The sequence below is a fragment of the Balaenoptera borealis genome (assembly GCF_965194805.1).
Source record: "Balaenoptera borealis genome assembly, chromosome: 14".
NCBI classification, from domain to species: domain Eukaryota; kingdom Metazoa; phylum Chordata; class Mammalia; order Artiodactyla; family Balaenopteridae; genus Balaenoptera; species Balaenoptera borealis.
In genome coordinates, this window is record NC_138875.1 from 74675317 (window position 1) to 74697092 (window position 21776).

Sequence of the window (21776 nt, forward strand, 5' to 3'; positions counted from 1 at the left end):
CCCTGGCTGTTAAGATGGAGGTTACAGAGCCTTAGGGGAGGGGCAGTCCCTGCAGCCCCCAGGTTCCCCTTCCCTCACCTCCAACCTCCCCCACCCCCGCTCCGTGCGAAGTTGGTTGGCCCAGGCCTCACCAGGCTACCAGCCCTCCAAGTTAATGATCACAGGCCTTATCAGAGCCTTTTGCCATTTATAAATTTATAAAACAAAAGAGAAATAATAAAGCCCGTGGGTAATTAGTAACCAGGTCAGCACTGCTGAGGAGAGGGGAGGCATCGGGCTCAGACCCACCCAGTTCTCCAGGAGATGGGGAGCCAGCCAGTGGGTGGGGTACAGAGTGGGGAGGCTTCTAACGGTACCCACTGGTGAGGGGCATGGCCTGAGGCTGTGCTGGAAAGGGGAGCAGCTCCCATCCTAAGGCTCCATTTCCCTCAGGTAAGAAAGACCTGGGTTCTGCTGGCTGAATGCTTGAGTTCCGGGGAGGCCAAGCGGGGCGCCCAAAACCCCGGCCTGGGCTCCCCCTCCCCACTGGTGCATCCGGGGGCCTAGCAGGGAAGTTGGGATTGGGAGAGTCGAAATGGGCATGGTAGCTAAAAATTCCCTGCCTCCCCACCCCCGTTGTCCAGGGACTAGAGTCGTGGACTCTCCTGCTTTGTCCCCACCTTGGGGCTCCCCTGGGGCATGCCCCACTTCCCAAGCACTGGGCTGAAAGCCTTGGCTCATGGAGACTCGGGACCCCTCAGAGGGCCGGGTCAGGGGCTGGAGGCTCCAACCTCCGAGCTAGGACCCCACCCCACCCCCGCTTCCAAGCTCTAATGGGCCCTGTCCCCCTTGCCGACAACCAGCCTAAAGGCTACAGCCCATGGGACTCTGGACTGGCAAGGGCTGGTCAGGAGCCGAGGCTGGGCCCCTCCGGGCTCCTTGGGAGCTGGGGACAGGGGAGGGGTCCTTACTGCAGCAGGGTCTCCACCACGGCTTTCTGGTGGGCTGCCTCCTCGGGGCTGAGGTTCTCCAGCTCTCTGAGAATGGGCGGTGTGAAGTCTTCACCCTCGTCGTCCGTCTCGTCCTCGGAGCCCCTCGTCTCCCCCAGCCCATTGGGCAACTCGGCCAGCTCCCCTCGACCGCCGCCACCGCAGGACTCCCCCTTGTCCGGGGGGCCGTCTCCGGCCAGCAGGTAGGGCCCCGGCTCACCCAACGCCTGGATCAGCGCCTCTTTGCTCAGGCCCGACTCGAGCAAGGCCGCCAGGAGCTCCGTCTGCAGCTGGCTCAGTTTAGAAACCATGGCTCCACTAGCGCGGGCCACGCGGCCCAGGGCCACTGAGCCGGCCGCCTCCCCGCCGTGTGGGCTGGCTCCGTGCTGGCCGGCCAGCAGGCAGGCCCAAACCAGGCTCCTTGCGCCCGCTGCCCCCCCAAACCCCACTAGCCAAGCCCTGTGGGCACCCCCAACCCCCAACCCTGGCCCCAGTGGCCAGTGAATCAGGGCCCCTGCCCGCTCTGTTTACATTGGAGCTGGGGAAATTCTCCAAGGTTCATATTTATCCATGTGCTTAGCGAAGGGACTGAACTTTGGACTTCACCCTGCAAAGTGCAGGCCTCATGGCAGCGCAGAGGGATGGGGAGCCGTGGCCTTCCATGGGAGTGGGCAGAGTGGAGGGCGGGGGAGGCAGCGGTGGGGGGCCCAGGACAGCTGGGATGGAAGGTGCTGGGAGCCGGGGAGGCCTTCGGGTGAGCAGCATCAGGTCCCTCCCCCAGTGACCTCGTAGGGGGCCAGGCTGAGGCAAGAGAACAAAAACAGCCTTGGGAACAGAAGCAGCAGAGAGTTCTAGGCTGTCGGGTAAACTCTCCTCAAGGGCAAGGCTAGGACACATCCATTTGAGGACCCCCCACTGCCAGCCCCAACATCTGGCCTCCCAGGAGGGAAAACGCTTCGACTTAAGTCTACTGTGGGCTGGGTCTGTAACGTGCGTCATTACCTCAGTGTAGCCCCCTAACAGCTGTGAGTAGGTACAGGGATTATGCCCATTTTACAGAGGAGGAAACTGAGGCTCTGCGAGGGTAAGCAACTCGCTCAAAGTCACACAGCTAACAGGGACAAAATTTGTGGAGTGGGAGCAGGGTGAGGCCAGTCAAGCACTTGGTGCAGGTGCAAATTTTAAGGGGACGTCGAAAAACTCAAGATGAAAAAATATTTTTATATACTCTATTAAAAATTCAAAATTAATGCAAAACCCAAAAGAACTTAAAAGAAATGTCCACACGAAAACTTGCTTGCGAATGTTCTCAGCAGCATGATTCACAAGAGCTAAAAAATAGAAAAAACATAAATATCCATCAGTGGATGAATGGATAGAAGAAATGTGGTCTGTCTGTGCAATGGCATATTATCTGGCCATAAAAAGGAATGAAGTCCTGATTCATGCTACAGTAGGCATGAATCTTGAAGACATCATGCTAAGTGAAAGAAGCCAGACACAAAAGGCCATCTATTGTATGATTCCATGTATAGGAAACGTCCAGAATAGGCAAATCCATACAGACAGAAAGTAGATTCGTGGTTGCTGGGGGCTGGGGAGGTGGGGGTGGGCACAGGGAATGGCTGCTTAATGGGTACAGGGTTTCTTTGGAGATGATGGAAATGTTCTAATATTGATGGGGTGATGTTACACAACTCTGTAAATTTACTAAAAACCACTGAAGTTTGCAATTTAAAAGGGCAAATTTTATGATCTATGAATCAATAAAATATACTTTTCATTAATTTGAAAAATTAATGCCAAAAATCTGTGATGAACAAAAAATATCAAAATGTTAAATAAAGGCAGGTTCCAACCCTCACTCACCTCCCGCTAATGCCAGTCCTAGGCAAAAACTCATCCTCAACCCCCACCCTTCCCTCTTCCGGTAAGAGCCTGGACAAAAATTCCTGCTGTCTGTCCCCTGGGGTGGCCCTAAGCTCCCAGAACAAGGGGTGTGCGCCATTGCCTGGAGCAGGCAGGGTGGTGCTGAGGGGCTGCCCCCAGGCTGGGGCATCTCTCAGGGGTCTGCAGAGCCAGGGTCATGCTTGGCAGCGGTGGAAGGGAAAAGGCGCCCTTGGCCAGAAGGCCCTCCCTGCAGGCCAGGCTAGGCCAGCAGGGGGACAGGGGCTTCTCAGTTCTTCATTTTTGTACTCACCTGACACACTCGGCAGCTGTGAGGCCCGTGCGGCCACTGAGCACTTGAAATGTGGCTAATGCCTCTGGCTGAAATGATAATATTTTGGATCTATTGAGTGAACGTTTTTAATTTTAAAACTAAATATTTTAAAAATTAGAAAACTTAATTTCACCTGTTTCTTTTTACTTTTATAATGGTACCGCTGGAAACTTTTGAATTACATTTGCGCCTCACATTCTGTCTCTATTGGACAGCACTGCTCTGTAATTTACTTACACGTATGATGTTTATTATTTATGGTCTGTCTGCCTCTGCTAGAATGTCGGGCCCCCCACCCCCGCTCCAGAGCAGGGCTTTTGTCTGTCTTGTTCACTGCTGTATTCGAAGTGCTTAGTATGTTGCCTCATCCGTACTTAGTAGGTGCTCAGTAATATTTGTGGAATGATAAATTTCATTGCACACCGCCCAACGTATACTTAGCTCCACACCAGGCTTTAGTAATGTGTGAAATGCTCAGAACCCCTCTATGAAGTAGGCACTGTTATTCCCAGAGCCCGGCCGTCTGCACAGGATGATGCTGGCAGTTGCCCCTTGAGAAAGTGGGCCCCCCACATTTCTCTCAGTGCTTCCCTTCTCCTCTAGCACAACTAGCTTTGGGGTCAGGCAGCTCACTACTGGGGGCAGAATTCTCAAGTCCAGCTAAAGGACAGGGAAGATGCGGTGTGCTGTCCCTTCGCGGTTTCATGGCTCTCCTCCTTGCTACCCCGTCCAGGAGGCTGCTTGCTGCCTGCAGCTGCCCTCGGAGACTTTCCTCTAGAAGAGGGAGCCAGACAGGGTGGGGCCCGGATACTTCGCACAACTTTTGGGCTCATTGACTGCTGGGTCCCCCCGGCAGCCAGGTGGCTGAACTGGTGACTCCGGGACTGAAGGTGGATTTAGTTGGGAGGAGGAGAGTGGCGTGGGGCGGGGGGAGCCTCTAAGGTGTCTAAGGAGAGAGACCCCCCAGGGTCCAACTTCAGCTCCAGTACACACAGAGGCTATTGTCCTGCCCCCCCACCCCGACTAGGGCTCCCTCTGAAAATGAGAAGAGTGTTGGGTATTGATACTTGGCAACAGACAATGGAAACGGCGGTTCCAGCCCCCAGCCTGCCCTTCCCCACAATCAGGGGACACATCTAAACAGACTCAAAGGTTGGGAGAGGCATTTTGCCTTCTTGAGAATCACTCAGGACCTAGTGTGCGTTTCACGGGCCCCCCACACACACACCCCAAGCCCGCACTGGGTGGCCTCAGGCACTGAGTTCGCTTTTCATGACTTATTTATAAAACAGAGGTGTTGATCTCCTAGGGTTGCTTGAGACAACTTTATACACCTAATGCAGAGATTCCAAACTTTCTTGGTTCCAGGTACCCCCAGTGTCTCAGTAATGTATTCTTATGACAGCTCCTACCCATATCCTCCAACCCCCCAGCCAAAAAACTAACAGTTCTGTTTAGTAAGTAGTTAGGTCAAAACAACTAATAAGTATTTATGTCCTAACAACTTAGTAGCCACTTGAAAATGCACATAAACTGAAGAAAAGTAATATTTTAGTTTCTTCTTAAATAATCATAAGTATGTACTAATATGAGTGGATTTGTTGGGCTCTACACAACTGCTCAAACTTTGGAATTAGATTGGACATGACCACCTTCATTTCCTGTTCCACAATCATTTTTGCATGATGCTTACTTTTTTTTGTTGTTGTTAGAACAACTGCCGTAAACCCAGCTTCACAAAGTTATGACATCATCTTAACATTCAAACTGCAAACTACCTTGAGCTAGCGCAAGGTGGCCGACAGATGTCGCTGTGTTCCTTTCAAAAATCCTCTAAAATATTCTGCGGCGCCCAGGGGCACCTCGAGGCGTAGTTGGGAACTGCGGACCTAAGGGATGGTCTTGGACACAGAGGGTGTTCGGTAAACCGTAGTTGTGAACTTTATCACCATTCTCGCCTACTGAGTGAGCAAATGTTTGCAAAACCGAAGTTCTGGCAAGGCACAAGTCTTCTCCTTGGCCTTAGGAAGCGGCGCAAGAGGGGTGCCCCGTCAGCCAATCTCAGGGCTCTCTTGGAATTTAATCGCCAACCCTACCACCCCACCACCCCCACCTCGGGGCCCACCTGTATTCATACTTGGACTATTCTTCCTCCCAGCCCCACTACCTTTAACCTTTTAACCTTTATTGAGCAGTCGCTGGTATATGCAATTTTCATGCTTTTTCTCATTTAACATCTCAACAGCCTCATGAGGTAGGTACTTTTATCCCCATTTTACAGATGAGGAAACTGAGGCTCTAGGAGGCTATGTAACCTGCCCAGCTAGTGCTTGGCAGAGCTAGGATTTGAACGCCGATCACCCTGATGCCAGAATCCAAGCCCTTGACCACTATTCCACGCTACCTCTTTCTGTGAGGCAGTTCACTTTCACTAAATACTTGTTACTATTATTTTGTTGTCATCATTGTTTTGTTGTTCTGGTTAAGCATAACTCTGCTTATTGGACTTGTCACCTTTGTGTTGGTTTTACAGATGAGGAGACTGAGGTGCTGAGGGAATAAAAGAGTGATTAAAAACCAGACTGCCTGGGTTTGAGCCTGGCTCTGACATTTACCAGCTTTGTGACCTTGAGCAACTTGCTTAACCTCTCTGTGCCTCAGTTTGCTCTTCTGTACAATGATAATGAAAATACTATCTGCCTCGTGAGTTGTTAGGAGGATTAATGAAGTAATACACAGACAGCACTGTGCCTGGCACATTGTAAGCACTCCCCACTACTGAATGATAATCGTTACCTGATTACTAAAACAGCCGTTCCACTCCTATTACCCAGGCTGAGTTTTCTTCGTTTGCGAAAGTTCTCCACATGAGTCCCTGCCACCCACTTTATTTGACTCTTAAGCCCTGCCTACTCTCTATCCAGTCACACTATTTGCCATCTCCAGAGCATACCTGAAACTGTCTCCCATCTATGACTTTTGCACAAGCTGTTTTCCTGGAGACCCTCACCTGTGAACCTCAAGATCCTCAAGATCCTCCTGGGTCTCCTCCTGATCCCTTCTCCTTCCCACAGCAACATGAGCCTTCACTAGCCAGCCTTCCCTGACTCACTGGAGCAGGACCAGCAGCAACAGAAAGCCTTGGGTTGAGGATTAGAAACTCAGATTCCTGACTCCACACTCAAAGGGTTTCTTTAGTAGATCTGGGGTGAAGCCCAAAGTGTGCACACTCCTTGCATCAAAGGGCAGAGAACTGAATAGTGTTCTCTGCAAATCAACAGTAAGTGTGGTTGTATGTATGTGTTTGAGAAAGATGTGAAAGGACATACTCCAAGCTGTCAACATCAGTTATCTTTGGCAGAGAGGTATACATAAAGAAAAACAAAAACAATAGCAGGAGGAGAGGAAGAGAAATAAAGAAAAGAAACCTCAAAAAAAAATTGTAACTCTATGAGGTAACAGATATTAACTAAACTTATTGTGGTAATCATTTTGCAGTATATATGGACGTATATCAAATCATCATGTTGTACACCTTAAACTAATGTGATGTTATAAGTCAACTATATCTCAATAAAATTGGGGGAAAATTAGTTTATGATGATGGTTGCACAACTCTGGTAATATACTAAAACCATTGAACTGACACTTTAAATGGGTGAGTTATATGGTATATGTATTATATTTCAGTAAAGATCTTAATAAAAAAAGAAAGAAAAGGGGACTTCCCCGGTGGTCCAGTGGGTAAGATTCCATGCTCCCAATGCAGGGGGCCTGGGTTCGATCCCTGGTTGGGGAAATAGATCCCACATGCATGCTGCAACTAAGAAGTCCACATGGCACAACTAAAGATCCCACATACCGCAACTAAGACCCGGTGCAGCCTAAATAAATAAATAAATATATATTTTTTAAAACTAAAAAACAATGGACCTTCCCAAGCTTAAAAAAAAGAAAGAAAAGAAGCCTCAATAAAATATTGCATGTATAATGAAGTGACTGGGTGTGTATACGTGTATCAGTATAAAAGCACAGTGAGCCATGTGGAAAGATGGTCTTCAAAGGTATATTTGCAGTTATTGCTAGGTGGTAAGATTTCAGGTGATTTTTACTTTCTTGATTATCCTTGTCTGTATTATTTGAATAGTTTAACATGAATATTTATTTTCATAGATATAAAATAGAAAAACAATAAAGTTATTTTTATTTGAATGGTACCTCCTCCCCCCCCCCCACCCAATGAGCCAGATTCCCCAGGCTATCGTGATGCCCACAGTTCTGTCCCCCATCTCAGGTGTTTGTCCCTGGACCCCCACCTGGCTGTGAGCCACAGATGGCAAGAACCATGGTATGTCTATTCCTGGGCGCCCAGGGCTCCCAAGTGCTATTACCTACGCTAGTGGAGTTCCAGACACAGCTCATGCTCAGGAAATAGTTGCCGGATGGAGCCCCATCCAGTGTTTCCGAATGCATTTCTCATGATTTCCTGAAGATGTCTTGTCAGTTCAATTAGATTGTAAATTCTGTGAGATCAGGGAGAGCCTTTGCCTTCCTTTTACTCCCCTTGCCCCTGCCCACCTCTGATCTGGGCACATAGTGACCTTGAAGGGTAAAAAAAAGACTCGAGGCAGGAAAAACACCTGCAGGAGGAAGGGACCAAACAGCCTGGGAGTGCCTCCGTCCGTTTTATTGTCATCCTCTTCATCGACAGCAGAGGGCGCTCTAATTCTACGCAGCAAAAGTTTCCAAATCTGACTTATGTTTAGAACTCCGGGTCACCAGGGCAAACAAACAAATAACAACACCAAAAAAACCCCACCAAATCCGAAATCCAAGGCCCCACCCCCATTGTTTCTGAATCTGCCTCTTTAGCAGAAATACCAGAGAATCCCTCCTTTGAACAAACACCTCAGGCAATTTTCTCAGGATCAAGCAAGTTGCAGAAACTCTGTCTCACACAGCCCTCCAGGTGTTTACAAGATAAATAACGTGGTTTTGTGGTTTCGACAAGCAAAAAGCCCAGAGAGACTTACAAGGGTGTGAATCAAAGTGAGCAAACAAATTCTTTAGCCAGGATGTCACACTTCAGCCCCAGGGCTAGGTGATGGTGCTGCCTAGAGGGCAAACTATTACAGGCTTTGCTGTTGACTCTGAACAAGTCCCATAACCACTTTAAACCTGTTTCCTCATTTGTAAAGTAGGGACAATGTGGGCCTGAATGGGTTGTTGTGAGAATTCAGTGAGATAAACTGCAGTTGTATTTATACAGCAAGCAGGCATTTGGACAAATGTGAGTTTTCATCCTAGTGAAAATAGCTAGTTTTTGAGCACCTACTACCTGCCAAGCCCTGCATAAGTGCTTTACATTTATTTGTTCCTTTAAACCTCGCAGAAACCCTATGAGGAAAGGTCTGTTATTCTCCCCATTTCACAGATGAGGAAACTGAGGCACAGAGAGGTTAAGCAACTTGCCCATTGTCTCCCAGCTAGGAAGTGGCAGAACTGGAATTTGAACCCAAGAAGCCTGGCTCCAAGCCCCAGGATGAACTAGCCCCATGGGAACAAAACTATAACACCTTTGGGTTTTTTGTTTGTTTTTGTTGTTGTTGTTGTTTTTGGCCGTGCCACGCGGCACATGGGATCTTAGTTCCCCGACCAGGGGTCGAACCTGTGACCCCTGCATTTGAAGGTCAGTCTTAACCACTGGACCAGCAGGGAAGTCCCAACAACATCTTTTAGGAGTCATGAAAATTGCCCCTTGGCTTCTTTGGGGAAAAGTAGACCACCCAGATGAGCGAGTCCAGAAATTAGCTGAGGGGCCAAATGCAGATGCAGGTTGCCGGCTGGGATTCCTAGTCCTACAACTTTTCTCAGATTGGCTTACACACATCTGAATTCATGGGACCAGGAAGTGCTTGGTCTTGCTAAAGCTGGTTCCCGTTGGCGGACTTCCGACTCACTGCTGGACTAGTGTCAATCAGTTGCAGCCTCAATATAGGACATGGGTAATTCCAGAAAGCTGTGGCTTCTGGACACCGCCCCCTGGAAACAAGGCTTTTGTGAGGATACAAAGGGACAAGAGGGAAATCAAGCTGAACTAGTGTCCTCGGGACCTGGCATTGGGGTCATGTCCACTCACGTGCCTGGCTTGACTCACAAGTTATTGATAATCCCAAACAAGCTAACAGAAACGAGGCAATCATGTTTCTGGATGGAGAGATGCAAAGGAGCCTGGGAACACTTTCTGGGGAGGGGAAACCAGAGCCTGGAGGACAGGGTGGGATGAAGGCTTTGCTTTTGTGCAGCTTCATTTTTACACCCTGAGCGAGTTGGTCAGGGTCCTGGCAGGATACAGCTGGCACTCTCTCAAATGAAATGATGCAGCCAGGCTTTCCTGCCGGGGCTCTTTACCAAAGTGGGAGCAGATGTAGGGAGACCAAAGGGATGGAGTGTCCGGGGTGGGGCTGGGGCCAGTAACAGTGGGGAACTGTTGGCAGGCCTGGGCCTGGCTGGGTGAGGGCTGGGATGGCCACCAGTGCCGTGGAAAGGGCTGCCCTAGGAGGACAGGTGACTTAAAGCGTGGAGGCGGGGAAGGGCAATACATACCTCCACCTCTGCCTTGCTCCAGTCCTACCCTCCAGTCTCCTGCTGGCCTCTCCACTTGCCGAACCCAACCACCAGGCAGAGACAGGGGGAGACTCCGCGGGCACGGAGCAGGGTGGAGACGGGCAGGGAGCACCTCTGTGGAGCAGACCAGAACACTGAGCAGTAGGCATAGTTATGGAGATATGGGGATGTAATACGAAATATATATTTGGTCTTCATAGAGCTCCTAAATCCTTGTAAAATTGAGTGATGGGGTGAGCAGAGCATCTTTTGTTAGACCGTTTGATCTTAGTCCCCATTCCTGACATAGAGTTCCTAAGACCTTCGAACCTCCAGAGTGATTAAGAGCGTCTTTCTGTATGTTAAGGAGGCGATTGATGACTGGGGGCTGCAGGGAGTCCTCACCAGAACCAGAAAGACCGAGGCATGGTTAGAGGGTTAGAAATTTCAGCCCGACGCCCACTCCGACCTCTGGGAAGGGTAGAGGGGCTAGAGGTTGAGTTAATCACCTATTGCCAGTGATTTAATCAATCATGCCTATGTAATGAAATCTCCATGAAAATCCTAAATGAAAGGGTTGGCACTCCTTGCACTTGGGAATATATTCATGAGCCCGGAGGGTGGTACACCCCTACTCCACGGGGATAGAAACTCCTGCACATGGAACTCTTCTGGAACTCACCTATGTACCCCTTCCTCTGTCTGGTCATTTGTGTCCTTTATAATATCCTTTATAATAAACTGGCAATTGGGACTTCCCTGGCAGTCCAGTGGTTAAGACTCCTCACTTCCGTTGCAGAGGGAGCGGGTTCGATCCCTGGTCAGGGAACTAAGATCATGCATGCCGCGAGATGCAGCCAAAAATAACGACAACAACAATAAACCAGTAATAGTATGTAAAGTGTTTCCCTGAGTTCTGTGAGCTGTTATAGCAGATCATCCAATGTGAGGAGGGGGTCAGGGGAAACCCTGATTTGTAGCCAAGTTGCACAGAAGCATTGATGCCCCAGTACTTGTGAACCCAATACCTGTGACTGGCGTCTGAGGTGGGGACCATCTTGTGATATGAAACCCCTAACCTGTTAGGTCTGCGTGAACCCCGGGGGTTTAGTGTCAGAACTGAATTAAAGGCTGAGGCTTCTAAAAGTCTCATGCAGGGAATTCCCTGGCGGTCCAATGGTTAGGAATCGACGCTTTCACTGCTGTGGTCTGGGTTCAATCCCTGGTCGGGGAACTAAGATCCCACAAGCTGCACAGCGCGGCCAAAAAAAAGTCTCATGCAATACTTCTACCTACGGTTCATCGAACTAAATGCAGTCACGTGGCCTTGCCTAGGTTTGAGAGAGGCTGGGAAGTGTCTTTATTCTAGGCAATGAGAGCAGGGTTCTACTAAAGCAAAAATGGGAAGAATGTATATTAGGAATGTAACTGGCTACAAATGATAAAAATAGCATCTCATTGAGCACTTACTATGTGGCAGACCCAGTGCTGAGCACTTAATAAGTGTGGTCTAGTCAAACAAGATTGCCCTCTTGTAGCCAGGAAGACGCACACACACACACACACACATACACAGAAGCCTCTTGGACATGGCCCCTTCACTGTGAGCCATTGATGTGAGAAGTCTTTGTGACCCAGCAGAGAGGGAGGGGTAATATTCCCTTAGCATAATAAGGTCAGGATTACTGGTTCTCATGAAATTAAATCAAAATCTGTACCAGGAAGAATATGAGTGTTCCATGTACAAGATAGGGGGGAGGGATGTTTTCAAAAGGAAATTAATCTTTGTGGTTTGAGACGTGTTTGATTTTAAATACATGGAGAGAGAACCAGCCACTACCCGGCAATGGAAACCCCCGTTCTTCCAGCCTACCCCATCCTCCCCACACCTGCCCCCAGAGGAGTCAACAAATGATGAGACCAAAGTCCCTCTGTCCCCCTCTGCGTGTCAGCAGAAAACTCGGAGAAGAAAGACTTTTAACAGTCAGCAGACTCTGGGAACTGTGTACTTAGCAATTTACAAAAAGGGGCTTCGTGGGGACTTTGACATTTTTACAGAGAAGGGTGATGTTTCACGAATAGTGAAAAGGTCAGAGACAGAAGTAGGCAGTTCAGAGAGGAAGGGAGCATCACAGGGCTGCCATTTTGCACAACTCCAGGGTAACGCCCACCCACAGAGAAGAGAGGACGACAGTGGTTCTAAAGGCTTATTGAAAGGAGATTCCACAGGACCTAGGGGGTGGGGGCAGGGGCTTGGAAGAACAGTTGGAGGGTTAGAGGCTGAAGTAGTGGGAGATACCCCAGGACTGGAGACAGGTTTGGGGTTCCTGAGCATCTGGGGAGACTGGATCTGAAATATGAGTAGCCAGTCTGAACCAAGACCCCTGTGTCAACACTTGGCACAGAAATAGCGATGTTAGCAGCCTTCAGAGGATCCACAGGCTTGATCAGAGAGCACATCAGGGTAACCAGTGTAGACCAAAGGCCAGAAGGCTTCCCCCAAACCATTTTGCCTGGATAGGAATCCTACCACCCTTGTACAAGACAAGAAATAGGAAGCCCTGAGTTACAACTAGGCCTAAATACCACCCCCCTAACACGTGGAAGTCTTGGGTCAGGAATAATTTGATTTCAGAAAACTTAAGCGATGTTCCCAGATTCCAATCATCATCATCATCATCATCATCATCAATCACAAAGTTGGGTGGGCTTGAGATAACATTAGGATCCCAGGTTCTCTCCATCCTCCCTCTCAGCAGGCCACAGCATCAGCTTCCCTGAAGGCCAACTCCCCTGATGGTCACAAAGTGGCTGCCACCACTCACTGAGGCATCTTGGTTTTGCGGAGGGTGGGCGGGGAGGAGAGGGAGGAGCTGCTCACGCCCATTAGCTCAGACCACGCCCCCCTTGCATCTCATTGGCCCACCAGTTCAGGCCCACTCTGAATCAATCACTAGCAAAGCGAGATGGAATTGCCGTGATTAAGTTAGGCCAGCTGTTCTCCCTGTGGTCCCAGGACCAGCAGCATCAGCATCACCTGGGAACTTGTTAGAAAGGCAGGTCCTTCAGCCTCATCTCATATATGCTGGATCACAAACGCTAGGGATGGGACCCAGCGGGCTGGATTTTCACAAGCTCTCCGGGGATTCTGATGCACGAACCCCTGCCTTAGGTAAAGGTCTTCTTAAATTGCTCTCAAGGTCTGTGCGTGAGGATGACTTTGGAGGAAGGTAGGTGAGGCGGGCTGAGGGTGGGGGATGGGAAGAATACCCTCTTCAGTGGGCAGTGCAGCTCCCGCTGTCGACAGTTTGATGACAGGGACCATGTGGACCCAGGAGTCCTCACCTGCAGTAGGGAGACAGCAAGACTAAAGTCTCCTCTTAAGACCATCCCCCCCCCCACCCCAGAGGGAAGGGAAAAGCCCAACGGACAGGAAAGAAACCCAAAAATCTACATGCATATTATGTCACTTGACCTCTCTGCTATCCTCTAGAAGGGATATTATTAAATTCTCATTTTAGTGACGAGGAAATTGAGGTTCAGAGAAGTCGCTGCTACACGGCTACACACAGCCACCCATTCCACGTGAGATGTCCAATCTCTTGTCCGTGTGATGTAACAATGGCGGGGCAGTGGGAGTGGTCAGGCAGCAAAGGGGAACATTTTGTGTAGAGAATTTTAAAACAGTAATAAAACAGGCTAAAAGTCCTTTATTGTGAAAGTGTAATGGCAATTTTAAAGATCAAAATGCAATAGCAATTCTAATTATTTCTCAATAAAACTGGGCAAAAATAATAAAAGCAAAAAAAAATGCAATAACAATTCTAAACAGTTCTAAACAATGTCAGTGACAAGACTCTCTCCCCTGAGTTGGTTTGGGTTCTAAACAATTTCTGTGGTTGCTGTTGAGTTTTAGTAAGAGAAATGATGATATAGGGAATTCCCAGGTGGTCCAGTGGTTAGGGCTCCCACACTCTCACTGCCGAGGGCCGGGGTCCAATCCCTGGTCGGGGAACTAAGATCCCACAAGCCGCGTGGCAAGAAAAAAAGAAAGAAGGAAGAAAAAAAGATGATATAATGATAGAAGTTAAAATATAACACAAATAATACAAATTAAAAACGAGCACTTTTTAATAACCCCTCTTTTAATAAACATTGTAGTCTCCATGTAAGAAGTTAATTCAGAGAATTTTCCCAGTTATACAGCTGGTCCCTGACACAGCTGGTCTCAACTATCTTGGTTTCAAAAGTAAGTTTATAATAATATGAAATCACTGGACCTGGTTTATGACTCCAACCCCTATGGTACTTCATATTCCTCATTTAAACAGTAGATTAAAAAAAATAATAATACAGTGATTGTAAAGATGAAGGAACAGAACCTAGCCTACTTCAGTTCTGTCAATCTATATGGCCACTTGGAGTTTTTGTTTGTGTTTAAAATTTAAAACAGTGAAACAGCATGTAAGTGACAAAGTGTCATACTTTTTTGGTCGGTCAATGCTAATTGTGGTTCATGCATGAAATATTTTACTGAATTTCAATAATATCTTTAAAAGTGAAATATATACCTACTTCCTAATTGTTAATGGTTTTTAAATGAAAGAATGAATCAAGAAAATGATGATGATTGATTGTTACATGATTAATACTGAAAATATTTTTATCACCTAGAGGAGGAAAGTGTTAAATACGGTCTATTCTGGGTCGAGTACAATTATTCAAATGTCTGAAGACTATTTCATGCCACTGCTGAGAGTTCTCTCTTCCTGGCTAAATGGCCCTAATTCCTTTGTCCACTCCTCAGCTGACACATTTCAGACAGTTCACTTGCCCAGTGTTACTCCTGGAGCCTAGAGGAGATCTTCTAAGATTGTGGCATCCAGAACGGAGGATTCTGCAGGAGAGGAGAGCGAACACAAATTTTAGAATCAGGTGTGCCAGGATGCAAATCCAGGATATGGCCATGTGGCCTCAGGCAGGTCATTTTGTCTCTGAGCCTGTTTCCTCATCTCTACAATTTGATTAAGGATCTTTATAATCTCTTGGGGTTAATACGAGCTAACTTATTTTTATCTAGATGTGATTATTCATACTGTTTCCCTCCCCACCCTCTAAGGGGAGAGGATTCTTGCCAACTCAGCTCCATGATACCTTCCCTTTGTTTTGCAGGATCCCAGCCACGGGTTACAGCCTGGGAGAAAAGTGGTCAGGGAGTCTGAGATCTGAGTATGGGTCCAAGGGACTGCCTTTCCCAGGGAGACCTCTGTAAGGGAAGAAGGAGTGTTTTGGAGAAGTTTTACTCTGCATTGAAAATGAGCTCCCTCCAAAACCACACCTATGAGAATGGCTACAATGAAAAAGACTGACCTAATCAAGCCCTGGCGAGGATGTGAAGCAAGGGGAACTCTCATGCCCTGCTGTTAGAAATGTAAAGTGGGGGAATTCCCTGGTGTCCTGTAGTTAGGAATCTGTGCTTCCACTGCCAGGGACCATGCGCTGCCAAACACACACACACACACACACACAAGAAATGTAAAGTGGTGCAAATACTTTGGAGTTTGTAGTTTCTTTTCTTTCTTTCTTTCTTTTTTTTGGCCGTGGGGCATGCAGGATCTTAGTTCCCCAACCAGGGATCGAACCCAATGCAGGGGCCACGGGTTCGATTCCTGATCGGGGAACTTAAGATCCTGCATGCTGCACAGCGCAGCAAAAAAAAAAAAAGGAGAACATACCATGTGATTTCACTTAGATAAAAGTCTAGAAAATGCAAAGTAATCCACAGTGATAGAAGGCAATCTAGTGGTTATCGGGTATGGAGGGAGGGTGGCAGAGGCAGGAGGAAAGGATTACAAAGCACAGGAAGAAACTTTTGGATGTTACAGGTATATTCATTATCTTGATTGTGATGATGGTTTCACAGGTGTATACTTATGTCAAAACTTGTCAAATTATATACTTTAAATATGTGCAGTTTATTGTATGTCAATTATACTGCAACAAAGCTTTTGTTAAAATGTACTCACCCCTTTGCATTCTTTGAGAGATTGGGAAAAGATTATAATTACTTCCGTTTTTCTGACAAATAAGTCACCATGCAGAGACAAGGCCACCAGAAGCCCTGGGTATATTTGGTTTACATATATTATGCAGAAAGCCTGGTTCCTGGCTCAATAAATAGCAGTGATTGGAATTATTAATGCAACATTCTAGGTATCATCTGACCCGCACAGAATTCTCTATTTAGACCAGAAGTTGCAAGCTCAGAGGACTTTAGGGGCCAGGCAGGTGAATTAAAGCAAGAGTGAGACAAGCATATATGGCAGAGACCATGGCAAAAATAATTTATGTCCATTCTAAATGCATCCAAGTTCTAAGTGTTAAACAACAGACATTGGTGGGCTGAACTGGGCAAGTTTGGGGCTGGGGGGAGGGGCAGTCCCTGCACTATCCCTAAGACAAGATACCTCAGGTCAAGTAGGTCCATGAAATTTAGTGATTCGATAGCAACAGGTGACATCTTACAAAATGCTTTTATCAATATTTGGTCCTCCCGACAATGCTGTATGCTCGAGAGGATTATATCCACTTCTAGATGAGGAAACTGATGTTCAGAGAAGTCACCAAGACTCCCACCCAGGGCCAGTGAAACCGAGACACCCCCTTGCTGCTTCTCACCCCAGCTTGAGTTTTTTTCCCCACGCAGCTACAGCTATGATTGTATTAGCTTTGTTTACTCCTGTGGATAAAACTCCACTGTCTCTTCCTTCCCATGGTGGTTACCTCAGGGGCTGAGGATATTTTGAAAGGAGAAAGAGCTCAAGAAGCCCTCTGGTGGACGTTCCAGGAAAAAAAAGAGTTGAAAACGCACTGCCTGTTACGACTCCAATTTTTTTTTTTTTAAATAAACTCCCTTTATAAGGAGTTCATCTGTGAATATCCTAGGATATTATGCAGGTAAGTTCACTTTAAGAAAACTATTATATATGGTCAGTAATTATGTAATATCTTTATATGGTGCCAGGTACCCAGACTTATCGTTGTGATCATTTTTAAATGTATAGAAACATTGAATCACTATGTTGTGTAACAGGAACTAACATAGTGTTGTTGTAGGTCAATTATACTGCAAAAACAAACTCATAGAAAAAGAGATCATATTTGTGGTTATCAGAGGTGGGGGTAGGGGGAGGAGGAATTGGATGAAAGCAGTTATAAGGTACAAACCTCAGGGAATTCCCTGGTGGTTCAGTGGTTAGGACTCCACGCTTTCACTGCTGAGGACCCAGAACCCTGGTGGCGGAACTAGGATCCCTCACATCGCAGGGCGTGGCCAAAAAAAAAAAGAGGTACAAACCTCAGTTATAAGATAAATAAGTACCAGGGATATAATGTACAACACAATAAATATGATTAACACTGCTGTATGTTACATATGAAAGTTGTTAAGAGAGTATGTCCTAAGAGTTCTCATCACAAGAAAAAAATTTTTTTGTCTATTTCTTCTTTCTTTCTTTATTTTTATTTTATTTATTTATTTTTGGCTGCGATGGGTCTTCATTGCTGCGTGCAGGCTTTCTCTAGTTGCAGTGAGCAGGGGCTACTCTTCGTTGCAGTGTGCAGGCTTCTTATTGCAGCGGCTTCTCTTGTTGTGGAGCACAGGCTCTAGGCGCGTGGGCTTCAGTAGTTGTGGCACGTGGGCTCAGTAGTTGTGGCTCGTGGGCTCTAGAGCACAGGCTCAGTAGTTTGGCGCATGGGCTTAGTTGCTCCGTGGCATGTGGGATCTTCCCGGACCAGTGCTCGAACCCGTGCCCCTTGCCTTGGCAGGCGGATTCTTAACCACTGCGCCAGCAGGGAAGTCCTTTTTTCTATTTCTTTACTCTTGTATCTATAGGAGATGATGGATGTTCACTGTACTTATTGTGGTCATCATTTCATGATGTATGTAAGTCAAACCATTATGCTGTACACCTTAAACTTGTACAGTGCTGTGTGTCAATTATATCTCAAGAAAACTGGAAGGAAAAAATTAAGGGTATTAATCCTATTCATGAGGGCTCTGCCTCCCAAAGGCCCTATCTCCTAACATCATCCTATTGGATGTTAGGATTTCCAACATGTGAATTTGAGGGAGACATAAACATTCAGATTATAGCACCATTCATCACACAAAAGGATAGGATCCTCCCCCAAAAAACCCAAAACCATTACGTAAGAACGTAAACTGCAAAATAGATCTGCAAATACACCTGGTGTGTGACAATCTTAACAGTTGATGGGCTAACTATGCGCCAGGCTCAGTTTTAAGTGCTTTACAGGTGTTAAAAATTAGTCCTGAAAAAACAATTATTTAGGTGGATTCTGTTATGTCTTAGTCCGTTTGGCCTTCCATAACAAAATAACCATTGACTGAGTGACTTAAACAACAGGAATTTTATTTCTCACAGTTCTGGAGGCTGGGAGTCCAAGATCAAGGTGTCAACAAGGTAGATTTCATTCTGAGGTCTCTTTTCTTGACTTAGAGGTGGCTGCCTTCTTACTGTGTGCCCACAGGACCTCTTCGTGCTCTGGGAGACAGAGAAGGTGAGCTCTCAGTTGTCTCTCCTTTTAAGGTCACTAATCCTATTGGATCAGAGCCCCAACCTCATGACCTTGTTTAACCTTAATTATTTCCATAAAGGCCCTATCTCCAAATACCATCCATTGGGGGTTAAGGCTTCAACAAGTGAATTTGGTGGTAGTAGAGGGGGGCACAAACATTTGGCCCATAGCAGTTCCCATCCCCATTTTACAGATGAGAAAAATAAAGCAACCCTCCTGAGCTGACAGTCTGGTGAGAGAGACTGGTATCAAATTACAAATTTCTATCATCTCCGTGGAGGAAAAGCTTGGGGAGTTATGCAAGCCTAGGGAAGTGGAACCCTGTCTAAGTTTGGGGAGTCAGAGAAAGGGACTTTCCTGAGGAAGTGCTGGTGAGCAAAGGAAGGGGGTGGGGCGGTGGAGTGGAAGGCAGAGTGGAAAACCCAGAGGCAGACAGGAGCAAGGCACATTCTAGAAACCAAAGAACTGTGGACAGGATGCAGAAAGCCAATGGAGGACCCAACAGAGGACAGTGGTTGAATTGGGTTTGTATTTTGAAGATAGGTGACTTAGAGGGACAGGGAAGAGCAGGGGATGGCCCTGTATGAGTCCCTGCTTCCCTCAAACTGTTATTGGGGGACTTCCCTGGTGGTGCAGTGGTTAAGAATCCACCTGCCAATGCAGCGGACACGGGTTCGAGCCCTGGTCCGGGAAGATCCCACATGCCGCGGAGCAACTAAGCCCGTGCGCCACAACTACTGAGCCAGCACTCTAGAGCCTACGTGCCACAACTACTGAGCCCACGTGCCACAACTACTGAAGCCCATGCGCCTAGAGCCCGTGCTCCACAACAAGAGAAGCCACCGCAATGAGAAGCCCGCGCACCACAACGAAGAGTAGCCCCCACTCTCCGCAACTAGAGAAAGCCCGCGCGCAGCAACGAAGACCCAATGCAGCCATAAATAAATAAATAAATAAATGTATTTTTTTTTAAAAAAACTGTTATTGGGAGCAAAGCAGAAGCAGCAGCAACTGTGGAGACTGTAGCAGAGTCGCTGGCTCCCCAGTGCGAGCTGCTTGGGGCGTGGAGAGACCTTGCAGCGTTGGGACTCAGATTTTGATGCCTCCCCTCAATGGCTTATTGGCTGTGTATCCTTCTGCAAATAGCTTGCCCTCTCTGGGCCTCTGAGCCTCTGGGTGGACTGCAGGAGATGAGGCTGTGAGGCTCTGAGCTGCCTTCTCAGCATTACGCAGCATGTTGTACTCTGAGCGCATCATGACAAGCCCCAGGCTGTGCTGATAACGGCAGGAGTCCCCACGCCACCGCCTGCCTCCTCCGAGTGGCTTCAGAGTCCTCAGGTAAATACCTGAGCTCACCTGGCCAACCCCAGCTCTTAAACAACAGAGCTGTGCGTTAGGAGAGCGTGTCCCCCCTCCAGGACCTCACCTCAGTCCCACAGCTTCTTGAGCCCAGGCTTGTCCCCAGTCCACCTCCAGATTACTCCAGGCTCTTGTCTTTGCTGAGTTCAAATCCCACTTCTGCCGCATCCTAGCTATGAGCTTGGGCAAAGAACAGGCTCTCGAACCCCAGTTTCACCATCTGCATAATGAGGACTTGTGAGGATTCAAGGAGATCTTACTGTACATAAAGTGTTCAACACACGACATGGTACACAGCAACCCCAATAACTGTCTCCATTGAAAAAAGACATTGTACTATATAATATTCAACACATACCATATAACATATTTATTCCAAAACCATTTATGAAGGACGTGCTGGGTACCAGACCCTGTTGTAGATGCTGGGGATACAGCAGGGACTGAGATTTCATTGCTGCTTTTGCAGAGCTTACCTTGTAGAAAGAGCTATAGATGATATACAAACAAAAACTAACATTTTCATCTCTCACATGGGAATAAGTGTTCCAGAAAACTATTAAGTAGGGACAAAGTAAAGGAGCACAGAGCGGGCGATGGGGGTATAATTTTAAAGAGGATGACCTTAAAAAGCTTCACTGAGGAGATAATTTTTGAGCAAAACCCTGAAATATGTTATAAAACTTAATCACAAAATAAACATCATCCTGGAACCCACCTCCTAATTTATGGCCTAGAACATTATCTCCTGTGAAGCTATTATTTTTATTTTTTATTTTTTTTGCATTGCTTTCCCCACACTGAATAGGCATTGCTTTTCAAACTTTAATGTGCTCTGGAATCACTTGGCAATCTGGTCAAAATGGAAGCCAGGCCTCAGGCTCTGCATTTCCAACAACAAAGCTATGGCTTTCATATTATGGTTTTCGTTTCTTTATTATGGCCTACCCCAGCTTTAGCCATCTTAAGAGGTCTCTCCTGGACTTCCCTGGCGGTCCAGTGGTTAAGACTTCGCGCTTCCACTGCAGGGGGTGCAGGTTCAATCCCTGGTCTGGGAAATAAGATCCTGCATGCTGCAAGGTGCGGCCTGGAAAAAAAAAAAAAGAGATCTCTCCATCTTTCTCCATCCTCCTCCGTCAAGAGGGCTTCCTGTCTGCCATACCTCACATTTGTCTCCTTTCTCATGAGTTCTGAAGTGCTTTACAGCTCAGTTGGAAAACCTGAGTCGGGAGGTCTGGGTTCAACGTGTGGATTGACCACAAGCTCTCTCTGTGACCTTGAGCAAGTCATTGGCCTGTGCCTCAGTTTCTCCATTCTGAAACTGAAAGATAAGAGGCTCTTCAAGACCCCTTCCAGCTTAGACCATGGATTGGACCTTGTGCGTGTGTATGTGTGTGTGTGTTTTGTCTTTCCAGCACGGGAACCTCATTCCTGTGTTTGGAGGATCCACCTTGTAGATCAAATCAGATTTTGTGTGGAACAAAAGTATCAAATACTTGTTCTCACCAAGCTGGATCATTTGGAGGGAATCCCTCGAAGCACAGGCTGAAGGCTACACAGGAGGAGAGGTGGTCTGGACTTCAGGTGGCCGCCAGTATCCAGAAGAGGCAGCAGGCTGTTTGTGGTGAAATCCTTAGCTGTGGTTCCAGCCATCCTGCTCCTGTGGGTTTCTGCCAATTCTCAGATCCTGTCTCACCCATCAGTTCTCTAAGCTTCCAGACATCCTTCCAACAAACTCCTTTCTGCCTAAGTTACCTAGAATTGGATTCTGTTGTTGGCAACTGTTGGGCTCAGAACTTCAAGTGATCCTGTGACATAAGCATGTGTCTTTAAAAAAAAAGCAATCATTTTAATTAATTAATTAATTAACTTATTTATTGGCCACACTGTGCAGCTTGCGGGATCTTAGTTCCCTGACCAGGGATTGAACCTGGGCCCCAGCAGTGAAAGCACTGAGTCCTAACCACTGGACCCCCAGGGAATTCCAGCATGTGTATTTTCTTAAGTGTCTTGCCTTTTGG

General features: G+C 47.2%; 1 protein-coding gene across 3 annotated transcripts in view; it reads right to left on the reverse strand.

Annotated features, from left to right (window-relative positions):
* The window catches only part of HNF1A (HNF1 homeobox A), a 25416-nt gene extending 14831 nt beyond the window's left edge, over window positions 1-10585 (reverse strand). For all 3 annotated transcript variants that reach the window (XM_082354483.1, XM_082354481.1, XM_082354482.1), the window contains exon 1: window positions 951-10585. In XM_082354483.1, coding sequence (XP_082210609.1) covers window positions 951-1279 — 329 coding nt within the window. In that variant the 5' untranslated portion in view covers window positions 1280-10585. The remainder of the gene's footprint in view (window positions 1-950) is intronic.
* Window positions 10586-21776: the final 11191 nt, after the last annotated feature.